The following is a 23196-nucleotide window of genomic DNA, read 5'->3' as shown; positions in this document are numbered from 1 at the left end:
CATTACTTTGTATTACAGTTAGCCAATTGGGGGTTAGGGGATGACTTTGTAACAAAATGTTTGTTATTATGTAATTTGTCTAACTGTGTATATAAACTGAAACCTTGTAATTCGGAGAGAATCTGGTTAGTTTTCAGCTCCGAGGAACTGACTGGCCCCTCCCGATGGTTGCCATGCTCTACATTTGATTTTCAGGCAAAATGCATTCATTTCTTCATGGAAGCAGTTCTTTGCATTGGAATTTTCTGGTCACTTCCTTACAACCCCAAAGAATTCAAAACTTGATTACCTACTTGAAACATTGTTCAACACTCTTTTTTTTTTTTTTTTCTTTTCTAGGTCCGTGTTCGCCTCTTAGTTTAGGAATTGTGTGTTTGTATTGCCCTCTAATGTTATAAGGCCAGTGATAACTAATCTTTCATCCCCACCCCACCTTAGCTCTTGCAACCGTATTACATTGCACAGTATTTATTCAAATTGTATAATTAGCCATCCCATCTGTAATTGTTTTTATATGTGAAGTATTTTACTCTCCTAGTGGCTTCTGAGACATACTGCAACTGTCTTATAAAAAATATATTTTTGGGGCGTGGCTTGGAGCTGCCACAAGTGGTATGGCTCCCTAGAGCTCCTGGCATGCGGTGTCCACCAAGAGTAATCCTGTCAGCATAACGCTCCCTTAGCTCGTAATTGGCAGAAAAAGTAAAGAATGGACGGAGCAGGTGCTGGCCAAGAATCGGCTTGTGAATCTACCGGCATCAAAGTGAAAAGCCTGAGGTATGTGCCGAGGCCGGCTCGAAGCGTGAGTGGAAAATGGCGGCCGCTCCGTCCCGGAGCTCTTTACCCGCAACATAGAGGAGGTGCTGTGGAATGAAGAGGCATCAACCCCTAGCCGGTCCTAGCTGGTGACAAATCTGCCCATTGCACTAGCGACTCACCCAGAAGCACGGAGGGTAACCTGTGCGGTGCGCCGGAGATGGAATTTGCAGGACCCCCGGCAGGGAGCGCAGCCGACCCCAAGCAGCCACTGGATCTAATGCCGGCTCACCTCTGTGCGGGCACTGCAGCCCAGGGAGGCTAGACTCAGTAGGCGAACAGACACAGGGTGCCCACTAATAGCTGCCCAGCAGGGACTTCAGCGGAGGCGGGAACAGGGTGTCCCGTCAGGTAGTGAACTCCAGGAGCACGGGCCCAGCTTGACGGAGGCCAGGACTAACTCGTGGGAGCTCCGGTGAGAAGCACCGGCAGCTGGGGGCCAGCGGGGAGTCACCAGAACCATCGAAGCTGCTGCAGAGGAGCAGCCCCACTCTGACTTGGAGTGTCATCTGGGCAGAGGTGAGAATCCAAGGGCCCCCTAGGAAGCGACCGACTGGCTGCCGCGGTGAGTGGGGGGTGAAACAACACACTTCGAAAACAGTAGTCCTCGAGACCCTCCCCATACCTTGTTAGGGAGAATCCTCAAAAATGTGCTAATTCCCTTCACCTTAGAGACCCCCAGCAACTTTGCTGGATTTTGAGGACTTGATTTATTTTACCTGGAAAGAATGTGAGCCTTTTTTCCCACTCTTTCATGTATTTTGATGTGTGTTTTTTACTCTTGTGTTCTTTGATTATGGAGTTTTAAGATAACTCCATAGGCATCTTTTCATATGTGTTACACAGCACCCTCAGTGCAGTGACACAAGGATGTCTTTTTAGACTTCCCAAAAGTTTAAATACCTTCTCTGGGATGAACTGTTTCCCAAAGAATGTAATGTTAAATTGACTTTACTAGTCTTTTTAAATTCCTAGACCTTCCTATAGAGTGCTGGAGGGCTACCTAGTATCCCGTGTCTAGAAACTCATGTAGCAGTCAAATGCTACCCTTTTCTATCAAAATGGCTGGTGGCAGTGGTTTTACAACAAATTACCATGATTTTTCCTGACCGCGAACACCGGTAGCTAAAAGTCGCTGGAGCCATGTTTTTCAAGATGGTGCCTTAAACCCCTTTGTTTAAACAGGTCCCGGTCTTCTTTTTTCGCATTTTACTTTTTGGAAAGGTCCTTCTAGTGTTTGTCTCTGTGCGCCAAACCAGGTTTGGTCCCTTTGTTTCTATGCCTTTGGCGGGCTTCAGGACTGAAGACCACCTCTGTCGTCTGAGTGTCTAGGGAGTGCAGGAAGTGAGGGAGGTGCCCGAAACTCTGTGCTTACTCTCCTAGGAGACCCAAATGGACTCTGGCGTGATTGGCTGCCTGACTGTCCGGCAAGGACAGCCACCCTGCTGGGTGAGTGGCAGCTATGTTGGAATGAATTGGAGAAAGGTGAATCTTTTGGACTGGAAAGCAGAGTCGACCACTGGAACAAAAGAACCGAAGACGAGCTGGAAGAGAACGGCTGCTGCAACTCCTGGACCGTTGGTTTGTCCGCTGAAGCCCTGCTGCAGGTCCGTATGGCCAAGTTCATCTCGACAGAGAAGCCCCTTCAAGGATGACGACTTCCTTTTCAGTTGGTGGGACCAATCAACTCGTAAGCCACCTGGATACCATTCTCTGAGCTGGTTAGGATTAACCAGGGGGAAAGACACCAGCTTGTGTGCTTAAATTGCAGCTTCTCAAACAGAAGTAACTCCATTTTGTCAGCATTTTCTGACGATCCTATGCAGTGCAGGAGTCCCCAATGTCCTCCCTCTTGTCCCCACGATTGAGGCTCAGGAACAGTGATATCTGCAGGAACCAACGTCTTCAGCTGCATCTTTTGCTTCATATTAAGGTACTGTGCCAACCCGATTGAGAGAATGCCTCTCTTGCGGTGAAAGTTCGTGGAACTTTCCCAACTTGCAGGCCTAATCAGCTTGTGACCCAAAATATGATTCTTTTTCATTCAAACTACTTCTGATAACTTTGCCAAAGACTTTACCGTTTACTTCAAGAACGGCTCTTTCCTATCCAAGACACTAGTCCATTGACTTTGGCCTAGGCCTATTGAACTGAATTGAGTCCTCGTGAACTAAAACTATTTGCACTGCCTCAGAAAGTATTTGTGATCTATTCTGCTAACTTGTGCCTTTTTACTCCCATTGAAAGTAACTGAAATGCCATTTTTGCTCCTATTTCAGGAGAGCCTAATTTGTTCAGAAACTTTTTGGTTTGATATTGAAGTGTGTGTGTATAATATTAAGTTGCCTCCTTCTAGTGAATGTGTTCTAAATGATTGTGTAATAAATTAATGTGTTTTACCAAGAAACCTTGAGTGTAGTGTCTACTTGAACCACTGTGATTGTAAGACCTCTGTGTAACCTCTTGTACTGCTCGTATTCCCTCTTGAGATAAGCCTGGCTGCTTAGCCCGCTACCACAAACTGTGTAGTACAGACTTGTTTTTTGCTTACACCCGTAGTCCTAATTGTATGTGTTGGTCCCAGAGGGTACTGCATGCAATTCTGCCTAACAACCCCCACCACCCTGGGCGACCCGTCTGCACTGTGGGAGGACTGGCCTCCATGTGATCTGGACCATTGGAGCCAAGGCGGCAGGGGGAAAAGTGACACCCGGGCGGAGGGGGGAGAACATAAACTTTACACCCAGCTGAGCCAACAATGAACTCGTGGGGCCACTGGTGGAGCCCCAACAGATCAAAAGTGCCTGAAACAGTAAAGAAGCCCCCGATGGAGAAACAGCAGCTCAAAAGACCGAGTACCATCGTGGGGCACGGCCCACTCCTATTAGCGGACACCAATGGCCCATAAGCAGTAAAGAAAGGGATCCTCTCGCAAACTGCCTCCCCCCAACACGAGCTGATGCAGGGATGTCAAGGAGAGCTGATACTCGGACTGCACTGTCCACACTTGACGCTCACGTCAGGTACCATCTCCTGAGCAACTCCAAGCACCCTATAAGCGACAGCACATGGTCCACCTGCTCCGGAGACCCGCAGAAGCACCAGAACGAGGCTCAGAAATTCTGAGTGAGCACGGCGACCCATCCCCAGTCCACCTGACCCCACCATCTATAACAATAAGCGATGGCAAAGAGTGGAAAAGCAACGAAGCAGGTAGACATTGGAACATTAATGAGTAGCTCCAACCTGGAGAAACCCAAGAAAGGGGACCAGGCCGGGCAGCAAAACATGAAAGCAGACCAAACCATGGATTTCCCAGAACAGGCCCAATCCACCACAAAGTCTGATTTAAAAGACTTAGTGACAGCCCTCACCAAAGAGATCCAGAGGGGACAGAGGAAGTGACAAAGAAGATCGCTACCCTGGACAAGAGAGTGGAAGCGGTAGAAACCCGCACAGCGATATTGAAAACAACTTATGTGACCAGGCATTTGAAATGGAAAAGGGTGTGGCCAGGATGGCTGCCCTAGAGGCGCAATGCGAAGCCCTAGAAGCAAAGCAGGACGATGCTGAAAATTGATTGAGGTGAAACCACTGCGCCGACGGGGCATTCCCACCACAATCCCAGACTCAGACTTGTAGAGATATAGCCAAACTGTTCAGATTCATCCTGACCCTGCCAGACCGCTCCCCGCTGGAAATTGACTGTGTACACAGAACAGTCACGAGACAAGCATCTGCCTCTCCCCACCAGACGTCCTAGCAAGGATGCACTTTTTCAGGGTGAAACAAGAAATTATGAAAAAGGCGAGAGCATCCCAACATATTGCGTTCAGGGATGCTAACATCCAATTCTATTAAGATTTGGCAAACTCAACCCTGCAGAAGAGGAAATTGCTCAGACCTCTCACTGATTGGCTTCGGGAAAGGAAGATTCCGTACCGTTGGGGCTACCCAACTTCCCTCAAGTTCACCTGGGAAAAAGCCCAAAAACAGGTTTACTCTCTTAAAGAAGCGGAAACATTCCTGGGAAGAGGAGTTGAAATCGGCGAATCGGAAACGGAGGCCCCCACACAAGAGCAGCTCAAGAAGCAGCTGACAACAGCCTGGACGAGAGTCAACCAGAGACGCAGGATCCGAGGGCCCCCGCGGAGTAAACCTAAACCAGACTGAGCCAGAGAGGAGGTACATGCCTCCGCAAGGTCAGTGGACTTATCCTGGGGAAAGTTACCCATCGGCTCACTAAAATACAATACACAGAACAGTCTGGGGAATTGGGGAAAATTGAGGGGAACTATTGAGCGGGATGGGGAAGAGACAACCCTGCGGGGGAGAAACCTAAGGATGACAGACACACACAGTCAGTCTCTCTCTCTCTCTCTCTCTCTTCTCTCTTCTCTCTTCTCTCTTCTCTCTTCTCTCTTCTCTCTTCTCTCTTCTCTCTTCTCTCTTCTCTCTTCTCTCTTCTCTCTTCTCTCTTCTCTCTTCTCTCTTCTCTCTTCTCTCTTCTCTCTTCTCTCTTCTCTCTTCTCTCTTCTCTCTTCTCTCTTCTCTCTTCTCTCTTCTCTCTTCTCTCTTCTCTCTTCTCTCTTCTCTCTTCTCTCTTCTCTCTTCTCTCTTCTCTCTTCTCTCTTCTCTCTTCTCTCTCCCCCCCCCCCCCCCAGTTGGCCTTAATTGTTAGGTGGTAAAACACAGCCAGTTACCCCGCTGGGTGAGGCTGGTCTCTACCCAAGAAGTGCGAGAGGGGGTGGGGGGGAAGGAGGGAAACGGGAGAGGGGGCAGGATTAGAAGTTAGAATCCTGATTTCCCCCCCACGAAAGTATAACTAGCATCACAATGACATCATACATACGCAGTCACACACATACGCTGAGCAAGACAACGGAGGGTACACCTAATGGGAGCGGCCTAAACGTGCCCAAAAACGAAGTCCTACAGGAAGCACTGTGGGGTCGGATAACGAGACAGAAGTCTGAATATTCACATGGAATGTCCAGGGCCTAAACTTCCCCGGAAACGTAGATCGGTGGAGCATAGACTGAATCAAATGGAGGGGGCATAATACTCCTCCAGGAGACACACCTGCTGCTAGCGGATGAGACGAATCAGGTTCAAAAGGTTTAAAAAAAAAGCATTTTTTGCCACATTAGGGGAGAAAGAGGGGGGTGGCAAAACTATTGAGTGACAAAATACCACTGACGAACATCACAGTAAAAAGGGACCCAGGGGGCAGGTATCTCCTGATGAAAGGGCATCTACTAGAATAGCCGATTACCATCGCAGCCATGTACTGCCCCAACAACGCCCCATACAAATTCATAGCCGATCTGATGCCGATCCTGCTGGCATTCTCAGAAGGTTTTCTACTGTTAGGGGGAGATTTCAACCTGGTCCCAGACCCAGGGAAGGATAAGACGCTACCCCCTTCCAGGGCAGATTACACCCGAGCGCTAGCCTTGCCAAGCTCATCGGGGAAACTGAAGTGGTGGACGCATGGAGATTAGCCAACGTACATAAAGGCTTCTCAAGAATCAACTTGATCCTGGTCACAGGCGCTCTATTCCCCTGTCTGGAAAAGGTTGAAATACTCACTCGAATGATCTCGGACCATGCACCGGTCTCAGCTGAGCTGCGCATTAGTGGATCCCCTCCCCCCCCCCCACCAAGATACTGAAAACTTAGGGACTCCCTCCTGCTAGACAACGTTATCAAAAGGGAAACTGGGGAAACACTAGTTAACTACTTTGCGTAAAATACCACAGAGACCACAGCCTAGATATAATCTGGGATGCCATGAATCCGGTAGTGAGGGGAGCGCTCATTAGTGCAAGCGCAGAACAGAATAGGGTCTCCAAAATTCAAGCATCTAAGGTAGAAGAGAAGGTCACAGCCGTAGAGAGAGAACTAAAAAAACTCTAACGGGAGATCCGAAAGGGAACTGAAAAAAGCTAACATAGCATTAGAAATGCACTGGGCAGACCGATCGGCAAAGTCATTGACATACACAAAACAATTTGACTATAGCAAAAGCAATAAAGCGAACCGCATATTAGCATACAAGCTACAGAAGGTCCACAGGAGATGCAACATACTGAAGCTGAGGGGGGAGAACGGCAAAGCGATATATACAGAAAGAAAAAATGTAAGCCCTAGGAGCGCACCATAGAGAAATAATGGCAGGACCCCCAATACAGTCTTGACCCCAGACACAATATCTGAGAACCGCCACTGCCTCCACCATGCGAGAACAATTAAAATCCTTAGAAGACCCAATCACAGTGGCAGAAATGGAGGATGCCATAAATTCTTTGAAAAACGCAGCACCGGGTCCGGATGGGCTAACACAATTTTACAAAACCTATTCCTACATCCTTGTCCCCCACCTAGCCTCCTTCCTGACCACGGGGAGCGTCACAAGAACAATGGCTGAATCACTAACAATACTTGCCCACAAACCAGGGAAAGACCAAGAACTTACAGCCTCGTACAGACCAATAACGTTGATGAACGACGAGAAAATGTTGTCAAAGGTGCTAGCATCCAGATTGAAACCGTTTCTACCTGACATAATAGCCTGGGATCAGACTGGATTCATCCCAGGAAGGGGGACAAAGGATAACATTAGGCAGACGGTCGATCTTCTAGAAAGCGCCGACAGACTGGGGGGAATAAATGCTGATAATCTCGCTGGACGCCCATAAGGCGTTTCATCTGGTAGACACTTATACGCCTGGGACTAGGCCCTAACTTTGTTACCTGGACCATGGCCAATTATAAAACCATGCAACTCAACTCTGGGCCAATGGGATCAGGTTAGGGAACATAAAATCACAAGAGGAACAAGACAGGGCTGCCCCCCCATCTCCCATAGTGTTCGCCTTATCGATGGAAACATTTGCAGAGAAGCTCCGACAAAACCCTAAGATCGAGGGACTCAAGGTAGGGGGACAGGAGTATAAGACAGCACTCTATGCAGACGATGTGTTGCTTACAATAATATGGACAGAAATCGAGGCATTCGGCTGGGTCTCTGGAATTCACAATAAATTACGACAGATCTTCTGCTCTAGCGATCAACCTTACTAAGACCCAAAGGGGGAAGACCTTGACCGCCTGCTTCCGATCCCGTGGGTGAAGGACTCGATTGGATACCTGTGGGTACAATTGCCCAGTCACATTTCGCGTATCTGCCAGTGTAATTTCCCACAGTTGCTCACTGAGTTTCAGAAACACCTATAGCACTGGAAAAAACAAGAGATGTCCGGGCTCGAGAAAATAGCAGCAGTAAAAATTAATCTAATTCCCTGTCTGTTTAACCAATGCACCGCACTCCCAGTACACATCCCAGAAACAGAATTAAAATCCCTGCACAGTAACATGCTGAAATTCATATGGGGAGGGAAGAAACCCTGAGTAGCCAGAAAGATCATGCTCCGCGGCCAAAGCTTGGGGGGGAAGGGGAGGAATCTGGGAGTGCCTGACGTGTCAAGGTACAAGAGGGCAGCACAATTATCACACACACGGACTGCTGGAGGGGTTGCGCAGAGGGCAGAAGTCTGTCCCACTTTACTATGCGCTTGTCCAAAAGCATGGACCTACTGGGGGGGGGCGCAAATGGGGGGGAAGGGAGGGAGAGAGAGAGGGGGGAGGAGGGTGCACGACGGTGCGCACACCTACTAAGAGCTGCCAAAATATCATTGGCCCAGCTATGGAAGAACCCAGGAGGGCCCTCTATACCAATGTGGTGGTCCAAATTTTGGGAAATCGCAGTGGCGGAAAAAATATCAGCGACCCGCACAGGGAACTTGAATGTGTTTCGAAACACATGGGCACCATTTATGGACTATGCGGAAAAATACCCGGGAATAACCAGGAGACCCCCATTGACAAGATGGCTCCAATGAAAAGCTGCTGAAAGGGAAAGGAGCAAGGGGAATCCGAGACTCCAGGGAATACGGACAGAAGGGCCCCTCAACAATGGACACTGTGAGAGATACCCCCCCACCATCAAAGAATGTTTTGGTTACGCTCACCTGGCTCCCACAGAGGCATCGATCGGAACTGGACAGCTGCGGTCTCCACCAATGTGACGCGTAGGGCCGAGATGACGGACTGGACTGGCCCATCTAGCTTCGTTTGCTTGGCCCGTAGGAATATTCTTCTGCAAATGGAGAAAGGGAATTAACCACCCGTGGAGTGGAGCGTAAATCCCCCCAACCCCACAGATCACCTTTGATGTCCCCTCTTATAGTCTCACCTGATGGTTTGAAAAGATGAGCTCTCCATCCTGCATTGAGCGCAGGGGCGCGTTGATAACCAGTTGCTTCACTGGCTCGAAGGAATTGGTGAGTTCCAGAACAATATTGACTTCGAAATTCCCTGCAAGACGCTGTAAGTATAAAGTTCGTAAGAGTTCAAATGCCTGACTTTCACTCTTGTCCAATTCCTTGTAGGTTGCAGCTTGACCCTAATGAAGTGTTCCTCGTGGCAACCGGTAGTATTCTGGTAAGGATTTGTATTTTCCAACACAGTTCGATAAAATAATGTCAATATGTAACCTGTTGCTTTCTCCCTTATTCAGGCGCTGAGAGAAAGTATGAAGTCTCGGGGAATAATACCTCCGGTGGTAAAATCATGTAAGTCTATTGTGGTGAGGAGGGTTCCCCTTGTTAGTCCCTTTGTTTCACCTTGCTGTCCTTTTGTTTCCCCTTAGGGGCCGGGGTTTGGTGAAGATGCAGTGGAAGCTGCGCCGACCCGTGAAGAGGAATAGTACCCCCTGTGGTAAAATCAGGTAAGTCTATGGGGGTGTAACTAATATTCCTCTGTGTATTCCCTTGGCTCACCTTGCTGTTCTTGTCTTCTCCTTAGGTGCCGGAGTGCGGCGGGAACATGCACGAGGATGCGGTGGAATGTGAAGATGCTGCGAAGGCCGGTGAGTTCAGCGCGGCGCTGCAGCAGGCGAGGCGACGCGCATAAATAGCTTCTTTCTTCCAGCTCGAAGGTGCGATGGATCGGGAATTTAGTTAAGGATCAAAGGTATTGCTGTTCTAACCTTTTTACCTTCTTTCTCCATTTTTCTAGGAGCTCCAAACTCGAGGCGGGCTTGGCAGAGGGCTGGATGCAGACTTGCAGGCACGGTGAGCGTTACGCTGCTGGATGCAGAATAACGCGAAGCGTGTGCTGCTCTTCGGGCGTGGTTTAAATAGCCTCCAAAGTAGTCCCAGGTAAGTATTCCTCCCCAGCCCCACCCGAGTAAAAAATAGTCCCTAAGTGAAGTAGTCCCTTCCGAGCCTCTTTTGGCTTGGAGCTCTTGCAGCATGGTCTGCATCAGGTAAGTTTTAATCTATGACTGACTCTCCATCGGCGCCAGGACTGGACCCAAATAGCCCCTAGCAGGGGTTGTTGGGCTTGCTTGGGATAACTTGATGCCTGCTTCCGGGGTTGCAGGACTTGGTCTGGGTCCCCGGGGGTAGGCATCATGACAGTTCTGTAATTTGTATGTGTAGTAAACGCTGATAAGATGTCATTGTAACCATAACTTGAAATGCTTAATAAAATATATGGTTAAATAGTATATATTAATAGCTTGCCTGTATGAAAAATCTGCTGTTTTGACAACTACTCTGTATGTTTTACTGTACCTTATACCAAAAACTGCTGATCACAGTAGTATAGGTCCTGCTGCTCAGTCCCTTTATTTTGAACTCTGCAAAGGTTGTCTTCACAGAATTCTATACCCTCAGTGGTTCTGAAAAACACTCCTAAAAGTGACCAGTTTACTCAAACAAACATTCAGGCTAATGTAAATACTGGGATACAGAAATGTCAGTAGGTTGCAGAAATGTCAGCAGGTTGGCTGTTGTTGAGGAAAGATTCTTTTTTGCTGCTTTCCATCCATCGACATTGAGGCACCCATGTTTTGCTATTGAATGTAACTTGTTCAAACTTTTGGAAGCAATCAACACCTTTTTTTTCCCTTCCCTTGCTAAGCGCCTTTGTTTTGGGGTCACTGATCAGACCCTATGATTATGTTATAGTCAAAATCTCAATTTTTCCTGCACACATCACCTTAGTGTGAACTGCTGTAGAGACACTGGGCCTCATTACGGGTCTGGCGGTAACCCTGCCGTTATACTGTCGGGTTGCCGCCAGACCGGAAAAAAAAAAAAGCCAGGGGCCCCCGACTTCCCGGTAACACCAGGGTATTACAACCTTTGTGGGCCGGGAAGTTAGGCGCCGGTAATTTGTAATTCCCCATTCCCATAGAGTCCTATAGGACTCTATGGGAATGGGGAACACGTAAGCACCAGCACTGTTATTAACGGGGGCCAGTGATTTCCATCAAGGTCTGCCTACCGTGGCCGCTGTGCCCGGCAGGGTCAGACCTGCCGGGCACCGCTACTAGCAGGCAGACCGTCTGGTCCGGTAACAACGCTGCCGGTAGTCTTACCACCCCCATTGTTACCAGACAGGCCCACTGTGTCCCTTTAATGTTATTTGGAACATTGTGGTTACCTGCATGATTTGTCCTGGACTGTTTGTTGGCCAGCAGATACTTCTACCATTTTTCATTTTTGTCTTGTGCACTTTGGCATTTTACCGCTTCATGGCCTTTAGAGTACCATTTACTCTAAAATGGCCCTGCCACGGGATTTTCACCTGTCCTTTGGCAATCTTGTGGTTTGGCATTTTTATATGGTAAGCTCTTTGCCAGGGATATGTGTAGCTTTCCCAGGCAAACCAGAGGTATGTGTTTGTGTTCTAGCACATCCATGCTAGAGTGTCTTTGTGCTGGCCAGATGCTGGATGTTTTTTGGACAGCCCCTGCTAGTTTGTATGGTGCCGATCCCTTCTATTGGTGGGTGATCTGGAGCAACTTAAGCTCGAAGCTTGGATAAAAGGGGGACTCCTCCAGTCAAAGACCCCCTACTAAGAGGAAGATCCTGCTGAAGACCTGAACTTGTCGGAAGCCAGCCAGCATTGCTTTCTTCAACCGTCCGGGCAAAGCCGTGCTGCTTTGAATTTCCACTTGCCTCTAGCCATTGCTAAAACATGGTGTGCTTTACTTATGTGTTCAACTGAGGTGGCAAGTGACTTTGTATGGCTGGCTTGCAATTTGAATTTTTGTCCCCTGGCTTTCAATACATCCAATGAACATGGAATCATTAACTAAATACTGCTTTTGCAAGTTACTAAAAATACAGTCGAACAGTTATTGATGGGTTTACAGTGCCCCTTTCACTGAAAGATCTATATGGGCTAGTTCTCAAATCAAAGTAATTTCTTGTATGGGTGCATAATTCAATCTCGAATCCTCTGGTAGTGCTCTTTCAAACCAGGAATGGATTTATGGTGTAAATGATACAAATTTTTCTGAAATTCTTAAACCTTTCCTTTTGCAAATTTCAGAAGGGCGGTACTAGATCACTTGGTTCAATGGAAAATCAAAAAGTACAAGTGTTCGTTAAATGCTATACTACAAACCCTTCCTAATTTTGAGTAGAGGACACATTTGCTTTCTGTTGGACTAGATTATTCAAATTTGATTCAACCCACATAGCATGCAGCTGCAAGAATGTAGCAAGATCTAAGCAAGTCTCCAATTCAAAATACCCATTCTTGTTTTAAAAAATGAATTGCGCCCAAACATAACACTGTCTGACAGAGGCCAATATGAGTGAAGAATCTTGGTATGCACGCTTTTCAGGGAATAACCAATTACGTGCACCAGCTAGTAGAGTTAGTATAATACATGAAGATGAGTCATTCTGCCTTTGTTTTCCCATTATGCTGAGTTGAGTAGTCAGACCTCTAGCCCATGTGCATCAGTACAAGGCACTCAATTCTAATTGTATCCCCATTTGATTGTAAATGTTATCTTATTGTGATTTATACTGCACACCACTACCATGTTCATGGTCTCCAGGCGCCCAGGTGGATCTGAAGAGGAAGGGGGTTGGGATGGCTTGGTGGGAGTGAGAGTGGAAAAGCACAAGAGAGCTTTGATGTGCTGTTTGTGGGTTCAGTTCAGAAAAAAACGGTCACTGTGTGCTGGTATGTTTTAAGTTGATTGACATTTGTTGTGGAGAGTCAGAGTGCTTGTATTTGCTGTTTTTTTGCTTTTTGAGGCGAGGCTTGTGTCTTGTTTCTTCAATGTTGAGTGGTGGGTATGCAGAGTTTGAGTTTTTAGTAGGGTTAGTCGGAGATCGTTTTGGTCTTTTTCTGTGCGTTGGGCTCATCTGTTGCGTTACTCTTATTCTATTGAATTTGGGGTTGAGTTTTGTTTCTTTGGCTGGTCCAGTTTCGCAGTTTATTATGTTGCATTGGCAGTTTATCTTTTGCCGCTGTTCCCTCTTTAGCTTGGTGAGTTGAAGAGTCATGTTTTTAGCAGTTCCCTGATTTTTAGGTGATCTTCTGTTATTAGAATTTCCTTTTGTGAGCAAGTTCCAAAGTGTCACTTGTAAGTAATGCATAGTACCAAACAGTGAAGGCACACACAAGTAACCACAGTTCAAGGGTGTTTATTGAACTTCTATATTTTGGTTGAACACCTATCTAAATCTAAAGATGGGTGCAAGCTACAACCATCTAATAAAAAAAACACAGTCCTAGTCAAGTCTGACAAAATAAAAGGGCCTATGCTAATAAACCTATAGCCTATCCTTCTAAATACAAAACTGTGAGAGACAATGGTGTATGCAAAAAGTGTGTTCAAGAAATATGTCAGGATAGTTGAGCAGTTGGCTTCCCTTCCCCACGTTTTCAGCATGGGACAAGGTGGCACGTTAGAGCTCCGCGCACACTCTGGCTTCTCTGCCATGAGGATAGAGTTCAGAGCAAAGGTTTCAGGGCCTTTTGTCAAAGCTTCCTTTCTAATAAGCCTCTTACTGCAGAGGGCCTATCGCAACAAATAAACACCAAAGTTCATTTCTTATCAGGGCTTTCACATGTACAAGTTCTCGTTTTCAATATTCATCATGGGTCTCTCTCCTTCAGGCTTGGACCCCTTTTACCACAATGTTCACAACTGGTCTTTCTCGTTCGGGCTCGCACCATGCAATCTCACTTTCTACGTTTTTCTCTTGATATCAAAAATCGAAGACTTTCAAATGTGTGGTGGGTTTTGCTTAACTGTTGCACTTAGTTTCACTTCACACAATGTTCTTACTTTCATTTCTGCCACTTCTTGGCTGGATACCTTTACAGAGACCTTGGATTGAGAACCCATCCCACGCCAGACCACTCTGTCACTGGTATTGTATCTTTCCTTCTGAAAGTTAAAACATTCATCACCAATTTAGCTTTACTCGCGTCTTTCTTCACACGCGTTTAACAATGTTCATTCCTGCGCTCGTTATGCAATGTTGCCGCTTGCAACCTGGATTCAACACAGACTGGTCTTGCATCGCTCTCCCCAACTCACCGGCTGTGCTGATCTCTCTGGCACTACTTTGTTTTTGGAGCCAAGGACGATACCACTGCTGCTGCTCCTCCCCAACTTGGTCAGGTACACAGGACGGCCTCTAGTATCTGACACACAATGCAGGATTCTTTATCTTGGTTTCCGGGTCTTATGTTTTCTGATCTACCAAGTTTTTTAAAGTAACAGTTTCCTCTCGGAAATGTCAATGGTATTTCCCTTCTTGCGAACTCTTCTTGGTTGGCCATCTATCTTCCCTAGTTGAGTTGGAATGGTAATGTTCATTTATATAGCGCCTATACACAAACAAGTGTTTCAAAGCGCTCAAGGATAGAAGGAACACAGGGTGGAAAAAAACAAGTCGCTCAGAGCCCTTGAATTTCTGAGACGATAAACTGTCTGCACAGACAGATTAAGTGAATATTATATTTTTTTAAATTAAAATATTTGTTTTTAGAGCAAAGCACCTTTACAAATTTTAAGTTAATGATATCCATTTTGTACATTTCATAAACACTGTTTAACAATCAATGAACCATTAAAATAATATACAATTTCATAAAAAATACCTAGGACAGCCAATGTCACATTGGCCCTCATTACAACACTGGCGCTGAACCATGGTGCTATTAGCACCATGGTTGGTGCCGGTGTTGTAACGAGTCCGCCATGGTGAAATGGGGAAATACCGCCCCATTACAAGGTTGGCGGGGCGGTATTTCCCCATTTCACCATGGCCCTTCCCCATTCCCATTTTTGCCCCATAGGGCTCAATGGGAATGGGGAAGGCGGCAATTACGGTACCGCAAATTGCAGTACTGTAATTGCCTGCGCGGTCCCTTTGCGGGTCCCTACTTTAACGGCTGGTCCAGACCAGCCGTTCAGGTCGGGTCCCGCAAAGGGACCACGTAGTAAGGCGCTAAGTGGTTAACGGCGCCACAGCCTTTTACTCTGGGAGTGTACTTTCCATTCTTTTCAACTCTGTTACTATGACGTTTACCAACCTTACAGTTGCTAAGATAGTTGTGGTGCTTGTTCCCCCATGCAGTTCAACCATATAAAATTTCTAGCAAAAATGGTATTTGCTTGTGTGAATTCCTTCATGTTTCTACATCGTGCAATTTCAAAATGAGAACAGAAAAGAAAAAGATGTTTTAATGATTCTTGTGTAACCTTACAAAATCCACAAGAGTCATCAAAGGGCTCAATTTCACTCCTACACTAGTACTTAGTCCGTATTTTTGTATGGAGTCTATCTAGTATAAATAGGTTGAAGGTCCTACACACCTCTTTACTAGGACAAAGGCTCAAATATGAAATGTGCGGTATTTGTGTATGGAAAAATGTTGAGTACTTAGCGAAGCAGGAATATGAGCGAGGCTTATCACCACATTCTGCCCAATCAGTTTGGAACAGCTTTTTTTTAACCTTATTCATGTACATTTGGAGATCACAAGAAGACATATTGATCTTTTCCAATAAACTGTCCATTCTCTCTTTGTATAATGCAACAGAGATAGGATTGTTAACAAATAGCATCTTATTGAATTCCACATAAATTGAATTCTTGGGCGGAAACAGCATTTTTGAATAATTTATGAGGAGCCGCCATTTATAACGTGCCGATAGAGTTAAAACCCAATTCGTGCCTCAACACTGTGTTTGGAAGATGTGCTGGCAAACCCAATGTATATTTCCAAATAGAATCCTGCATTTGATCAAGGAGTAGCCCCAGATCCCCTAGATAGAGCTCCACGCCATATAATAGAATGGCTTCTACTTTTTTACCGAAGAATTCAACAAGAGGCAGAATAGAGAAATAGCTAAATTTATTAAATATTAATTTCATTTGACCTTTCAAGGGCAACAATTTCGCCAATAATAATTCCTTCACTCTTTTAAAGGAGATGTTATTTGTCAACGTGAAGCCCAGGTATGCTAGATTTTTCAAGATGGAAATGGGAATGGAGTCAATCGACCAGGTAAAATGACGCACTTTTTTTCGGTTGCAAAAGATAATGTTAGATTTTTGCGGATTAACCGTGAGATTATGTGCTTGACAATACAATAAGAAGCTTTCGAGTTTCATTTATAATGTCCAGATTGAGTTTTGTCAAATAGAAGAACGTCGTCGGCATAGGCTAGCCAAGAAAGATTCAATGATCCTAGCCGGGCTTCAAAAGATTCCTTTGTTCCAGATGTTATCTAAGTCGGCGATGCACAGGTTGAATAATATGGTGGCCAAATTGCAGCCTTGTTTAACCCCTATCCAGCTAGGAATAGCTTCTGTCAAGGTCCCTTCACGGTTTGTTCGAACTTTGAAATTGGTGTTAAAATGTAGCATGGCCACCAAAGTAATCGGGTAAAGGGAGAAATTTGCTTTAAGCAATTTCTACCACAAAATACCTCTGATTACGCTATCAAAGGCAGTTTTGAGGTCTAGCGATGCTACAAAAATTGGGCAATTGTCGGGAAGATTGGCAGCTGCTATCAAATGCGCCAATATGCAAGCATTGAGAGGAGTTCCCATAGCTTTTTGGAAGCCTACCTGCACTTTGCTTAGACACTCATTATTGTGTAAAACAATGTCTTGAAGAATGAGAGATGCAAATATTATGGCAGCAACATCTGAAGGCTATAAGTCTAAAATTGTTAGGATTATTGATAGGTCCTTTTTTATGTAACAGAATTATTATGGAGGTGAGCCAGGATGAAGGAATCCTTTTAGATCGAAAAATATCAAGAAAGATGGCTGCCCAAAAATGATGGTTATCTTTAATAACACATGGAGGCAGACATCAGGCCCTACACATTTAGAACCTTTTAGTTTGTGAATTACCGCCAAAATGTCAGTTCTCTCCCAAGGACAAATATTAGGAATTCTATTGTAATCGGGTGGCTTTTCACATGTCGCAAGCGCTGCAGGCATCGCAAATTTATTAAGAAAGAATGAAGTCCATGTTGGGCCATCAATTGCAGATTCAAGTTCAAAATTCCGAACTTTAACTGTAGATCTAATCTGTTTCCCAATGTCTTTCGTTTTCTGTTTACATAATAGTCCGACTAGCTCCTGATTACGTTTCATGGCAATTCAAGCACGAGTTGTGCGCATATCATTCTTGTACGTTAGCATCATTTTTTTTTTTTTTTTAATCAGCAAGTAAGATGTTATATTGGTGGACAAGATGGACTTGCTTGCACTTCTTAGCTCATGATTTTTTGTTTGTTTAATAACAGTCATCTCCTGAGACAACGGTAATAAAGACCTTTTGTATGAGTCTTGCACTTTCTGTGAGGAGGCCATTGCATGTAAGTGAAACACAATGATCTCCATGTTCCATTTTAGAATACATTCAACATCCACAAAAGAAGAAGTGTTACACTTCCATAGATCCCTATTAACAAGGAATGTGAATTTTCTGCATGTAGAGTTATTCCAGTTGATCGAAAGCCTGGGCCTCTCGACCTGGATTAAAGAAAGACAAGAGTCCTGTTGCATAGGTTTGAAATGCCCTATCATTTCTGTTACAATCATTAAGTGATCTCCCAAATGTGGCTCCACGGTGGTAAAAGAGGAAAGAACTCCGGGTATGGTCTTGGATGAGAATATGTAGTCAATCCATGAGTAGGCTTTCCCCTTTTCCACATAAAACACTCGTGTTTGATGTCGGGTTGACTCAAATAAACATCCCAGCTTTTTAAAAAAAATCCTCCATACATTTCCTTTTTGTATGGCCAAGTGCGAATGATTCGATGCATGAGCTTTGACATTAATATCAGCCCTGAAAGAGGCATTGAAATCACCCCCTATCAGGATTTCAGCGTGCTGAGTCAGTTTAAAGGCCTCGAGAAAGGCACTATCTAAGGCTTCGCACGCTGGATTGAGGCCAAAAGGGAGGGATTCCAATATAGGGAAACCAAAAACAAATTCATACCATGAAATGAGTCAAGTTTTAGGTCAACTAGCAGGTATAATTCAGATTCATAAATATGATTAATCGTAAATTTCAGTTTATTATTGAGTATGGCTAACCCACCTGACGGTCTACCTCCAACACCTCTAACTGCGTGGTGAACAAAAGAAGAAAACCAGTCAAATTGCTTGTCCACAAGTGAATATTATACATTTAACAGTTTAGATGCAGCAAATAGGCCTGCAGGCGATTCTGCATTTTTTTTCAAGTGCACAATTAAGGGGTGAAGAGAAGGGAGAACAAACAGAACGATCTTCAGGCAGGGCTGTATACAGATCGTATAAGTGCGGTAGGGCAAGGGAGGGGTAAGGGACCAAGTGCAGCCAGTCGGTAGAGACTGGTGAAGTGCGGAGAGAGAGCTCTCTGCACTTTATAAGTGCAGTGGGGTGTAGGGCCTTGCAGCAAGTGCAGAAGGACTGGCAGGGGTGCCTGGGACGTGTGAGACTCTGAGGTACACCAGGCAACCAGTCAATAAGCTGTAGGGAAGGAGGGAGAGAAGGAAGAGCAGAGAACTAGGTTAGCAGGGCATGGTGGGGGAGAAGGAAGAGAAGAGGGAGGTCTTGAGGAGTTTCCGGAATTTGAGAATTTCAGGCTCAAGATGGAGGGTGGCAGGGATGCTGTTCCAGAGGAAGGAACCTGCTGAGGAAAGGGATCTCCCTCCATATCTCTGCTTTGGGAACCGGCTCACTCGCAGAAGGTTGGAGGAAGAGGAGCGGAGGGCTCGAGAGGGACATTATTTAGGAAGGCAACATTGAAGGTAAGAAGGTCCCAGGCCCCAGAAAGCCTTGTGGACAATGCAGAGGGTCTTGAATTTGATCCTTGCAGCCACGGGGAGCCAGTGAAGGGATTTCAGTGCTCGAGAGATGCGGTCCCTGGGCTTGAGGCCAAGGATATGTCTTGCGGTTCTATTCTGGATGAGTTGCAGAGGGTGAAGGGCGAAAGCAGGGAGGTTGAGGAAGAGGCTGTTGCAGTAGTCCAGCCTGGAGAGAACTAGGGCTCTGGAGACACTGAGCCGCTGAGGGAAAGTGAGAAAAGGTAGAGTGCCTCTAAGGAGGTGTAGTTGATAGTTAGACTTTTTTGAGATGTCAGAAATGTGAGAGAAGGAGAGAGTGGAGTCAGCAATGACCCCAAGGTTTTTGGCCTCACAAGAGGGCGTAGGCACAGGGCCAAGGTAGGCCGGCCAGAGTGAGAGGGGGGGAAGGCAGGAGCAGGTGTCCCAATGCGAACAATCTCAGTTTTACTGGCATTGAGACAAAGGTAATTTGCAGCACACCATTACTGAATAGCGGACAGTCGGGTATGAGTGAGGAGGAGGAAACGGCTGATGGTAGCCTGAAGGATAGCTGTGTGTCATCCGCATAACACTGGAAATTAGAGGTGAAAGTGGTAATCGCACGTGCCAAGGTAGCCGTTGAAGAACCAGGGGGATAGGTTAGAACCCTGGGGAACGCCGCAAGTTGAGAGGGTGATAGTTGAGAGAAAGGCATGGAGTTCGACCTGGGATGGGCGGTGTGAGAGAAAAGGTTAACCAAGCCAGAACCTGACCTGTGATAAACAAGGTGTCCCAAAGCCGTGTGATCAGGATGTTGTGGTTAACCGTGTCAAATGCAGAGAAGAGATAAAGGAGAATAAGGACAGAGGGAGTGTTAGTATCAAGATTTGAGAGCAGGTCTTCACGGGTGTTCAGAAGCAGTTTCCGTGCCTCTGGATGCTCTAAAGCCAGACTTCTGGTCATGGAAACAACTGATTGATTCCGTGTGGAGGTTTAGCTGAGAGATAGCAAGCTTCTCCAGGACTTCCCCAGGAAAGGAGAGATGGAGATTGGGCGGTAGTTTGATGGAATGAAGGGGTCAACAGAGGGTTTCTTGAGAAGAGGGTGCTCAAAGGAGTGCTTGAGGGCAGTTGGGAAAACTCCAGTGAAAAAGGAGAGATTGCAAAGGTCGTCCAAGGCTGGTGTGAGGGAGTCTATGTTGTCCTTGATGGGGTTGGAGGGGCAGGGGTCAACTTGCTTGGATGAGGCCTTCACAGAGCAGACTTGTCTGGTGACCTCATCAGGTGAGACGAGAGAGAGACTCACCAGTGCTGGTGTGGGGAGAGAGGATGTCTTGGATTTTTGTGGTGAAGTGTGCAGCCAAGGCCGAGCAGAGGTCCTGGGTGGAAGTGACAGAGGAGGAGGAGGAGGAGGAGGATGCTGCTGCCAGATTGGCAAGTTCTTTGTAGACTTTGAAAAGTTCTGCTGTGTTGGTAGATGCCGCAGAGATGCAGGCTTGAATAAAGACTCAAAACTGCTGCTTCTTTGTGTGCTGTTCATCGCTCAGTGTGCTCTCATGCTGCGCCTTTTATCTGTGTGGGGAAGTTTAATGGAAGTCGGTTGTGAGTAATTGCCTGACCTCGTCTGACGATTGTAGTGGGACATGTCTGATATACTGCTCAGGTGTGAGTCTGTTTTCTCCCAGAGTGGGCTGTTCGTGTGGAAGTCGGTTGTGAAGGGAAAAGGGGGATCTTGGGGGTGGGAGTTGTTACACGGAGAGCCATCCGTTGTCCCACTCCCCGAAGACCTCCTCACCCAGGTGATACTCCTGCACTGGCCCACCCCCAGGGTCTGGATCCAAAGGCGATGGCCGTGCCCTGCCCACCAGAGGGATCGATCCCAGGGGACTAACGGGTGAGACACCTTCTGGTTTCTCACACACTGTTATGCAGGAGAGGGCTGACCGCCCACCCCCCACCTCCCAGATTTGTTTTGGGTGCCTTAGTGTTTGTGTTGGTTTGTAGATGTATATCCAGGCCCCGTTTAAAATGTGCCTGTGCAGCAAGTTCTGGTCAATACAGGTTTAAAAGCATACACTAACCCACATTTGTTAGTATGAAATGCTCACTGTCAACATAGTAATTGCAGTCCGATTTAGCTCATTGATGGCACATGTATATTACTGGGTAAGATATTATTGTATGGCATACAAATATGAATAGACCAAGAAACTGTGTCTCATGTGCACACTGCATTTTTGCCCCGGGTGGGTTCAACTGACAATTTTTTTGGCCCATTTGGAGTCGCAGCCAAGTATGGACAAATTAAAAATGAAATGCTGGATTTCTTTTTCTCAATCAAAAATCTGCAAATATTAATTTGTTATACAGATCTCGGAAAGACATGAATGGAAAAAGAACTTAACAGATTGATTTGTGCTTGCCTTAAGACATTTCTTTGGGTGAAATTTGAGAGAAATGGCCAAACTTTAAAAATCCAATTGTCTCACTCGTGTGCCAGGGAAGCGTGCCAACCCCAGCATTACCATTTAATGAGCAAGCTAGATATCGAACCAATCTTCTGTAGAATCTTCGAATATTGAAAACCAACATCAGCACTACCTTTACAGATGATGCAGTGATTTTCTTGCGCAGGACCCACATCAAGAAATCTTTAACAAACTTCCTGCCCCCCAGTTACCACTTCAAATGGCAAAAAAGGTCCAGGATTTACTGAAGATCTGTAAACACTTACCTACTGTAATACTATTCTGGAAACCCTGGGTTACCTAGACTTTAGGCTATCATAAAACAAGTCTTGTTCTCCTCAAAGTGAAATCCAGACCTTTAGCAAGCTCAACCATAACAGCATCCTTAGTTTGAACAGGCAATCTGATGGGCTTTAAATTACTCTAGCGCTCTAGGAATACCGTGCCAGTCCCCTTTCAACCCCTCCGTGGCTACAATAATTTATCGAGCCAGCTTAGCAACTTCTGAGATGTCGTTTTTCAAATATTTGATTCTGCCAGTGATGCGTCATCAAAATGTATAAGGGCTGAATTGCGGGTATGTAGCATTGTGGAAACTGCTTTTAAACTTTAATTGCAGTCGATCAGTACCTGGTTCCTTTCTCCTTACCATTCCCCTTTGAATTTTCATCAGAACAAAGCAAAATTCTAATTTTGAATTGAATTACCTCAGCTGAAATATGCAATATTTAGAATGTTCCTGTGTATGGGGTCTGTCCAAATGGTGTTCTTGCAGATTGTATTGCCCCATCAGTTTAGCACCCCATTGCTTTTAAGCGGAGAGGGTCTGAAAATTGTAAACCACTTCTGCTGTGTATTTGTAGATGTGTTTTTCTGCAAGCAAGAGAACTCTGTCTATACATTAATTTGAACATAAAAAGCTGGTACTGAGCAGTATTTTGACTCACTAGAAATAAAGGAAATTTTCCTAGTTGTATGCAAGATTTAGATTGGGTTTCTGCAAGTAGAAAGCCTTGAAGCAAGATGGGCGTATTCTGTGTGTTTTTCACCAAATAATCGCATTTTATTTTTATTTCACATCAATTAGGAAATCTTGTCTGTGGCTTTGTTTTTTTTTGTTTTTAAAGAATATGCGGTACTTACTGTCTTTGGTGATTTTCTTAAGCTCTCCAGCTGTATTAGGTACACTTTGCTATTGTTCAGTGACTTTTCTAAAGCTTGGTAAATCCAAGGAAACTTAATAAAGGAACTAGATTTTATTTTACTTGGGGAAATTATTGGATTGAACTAGTTTTTTATATAATGATCGTTGATAATGGGTGGTTTACATGTTTGCTGTACTTTTGTACAGATAATTATTTACTTGTGTTAACGGTGCTATGAAATTGATTTTTTTTTTCTAAATGGACCATATTGAATGTCCACCAAAATGCTTTGAATCCATTTGCGTGAACTTTCCATAAAGGAATTTACTATATTTAAGAATTAATAACCTAATTTTGAGCATTTTCCAGTCCGAGCTGTACAATGTTAATGTATGTTTTCTACCTTTCCACAAACAGATGTTCCTTACATGTCTCTAGATGAAAAGGGGGACTATACTTTCTACATGAATGTATGTGGGGCAACAACAGCAGGCCTCTGTCTAGGTGAAAATGTTGCTTCATGTCAAGTAAAGTCTACTGGAATGGCAAACTGGGTTGCAGGAAATTATACACAGCAAACTCTCCGGTAAGGACAAATTGAC

General features: G+C 45.4%; 1 protein-coding gene across 1 annotated transcript in view; it reads left to right on the top strand.

Moving 5' to 3' along the window:
* IGF2R (insulin like growth factor 2 receptor) overlaps window positions 1-23196 on the top strand; it is a 2762372-nt gene that overhangs the window by 376274 nt on the left and 2362902 nt on the right. Inside the window, 1 exon segment of the mRNA XM_069606818.1 lies at window positions 23012-23180. Coding sequence (XP_069462919.1) covers window positions 23012-23180 — 169 coding nt within the window.

This window comes from Ambystoma mexicanum, chromosome 4p, assembly GCF_040938575.1.
Source record: "Ambystoma mexicanum isolate Mex_15411 chromosome 4p, UKY_AmexF1_1, whole genome shotgun sequence".
Classification (NCBI taxonomy): Eukaryota; Metazoa; Chordata; class Amphibia; order Caudata; family Ambystomatidae; genus Ambystoma; species Ambystoma mexicanum.
The sequence above is the reverse complement of the archived record's forward strand: the minus strand, read 5'-3'. Positions and strand labels throughout refer to the sequence as shown.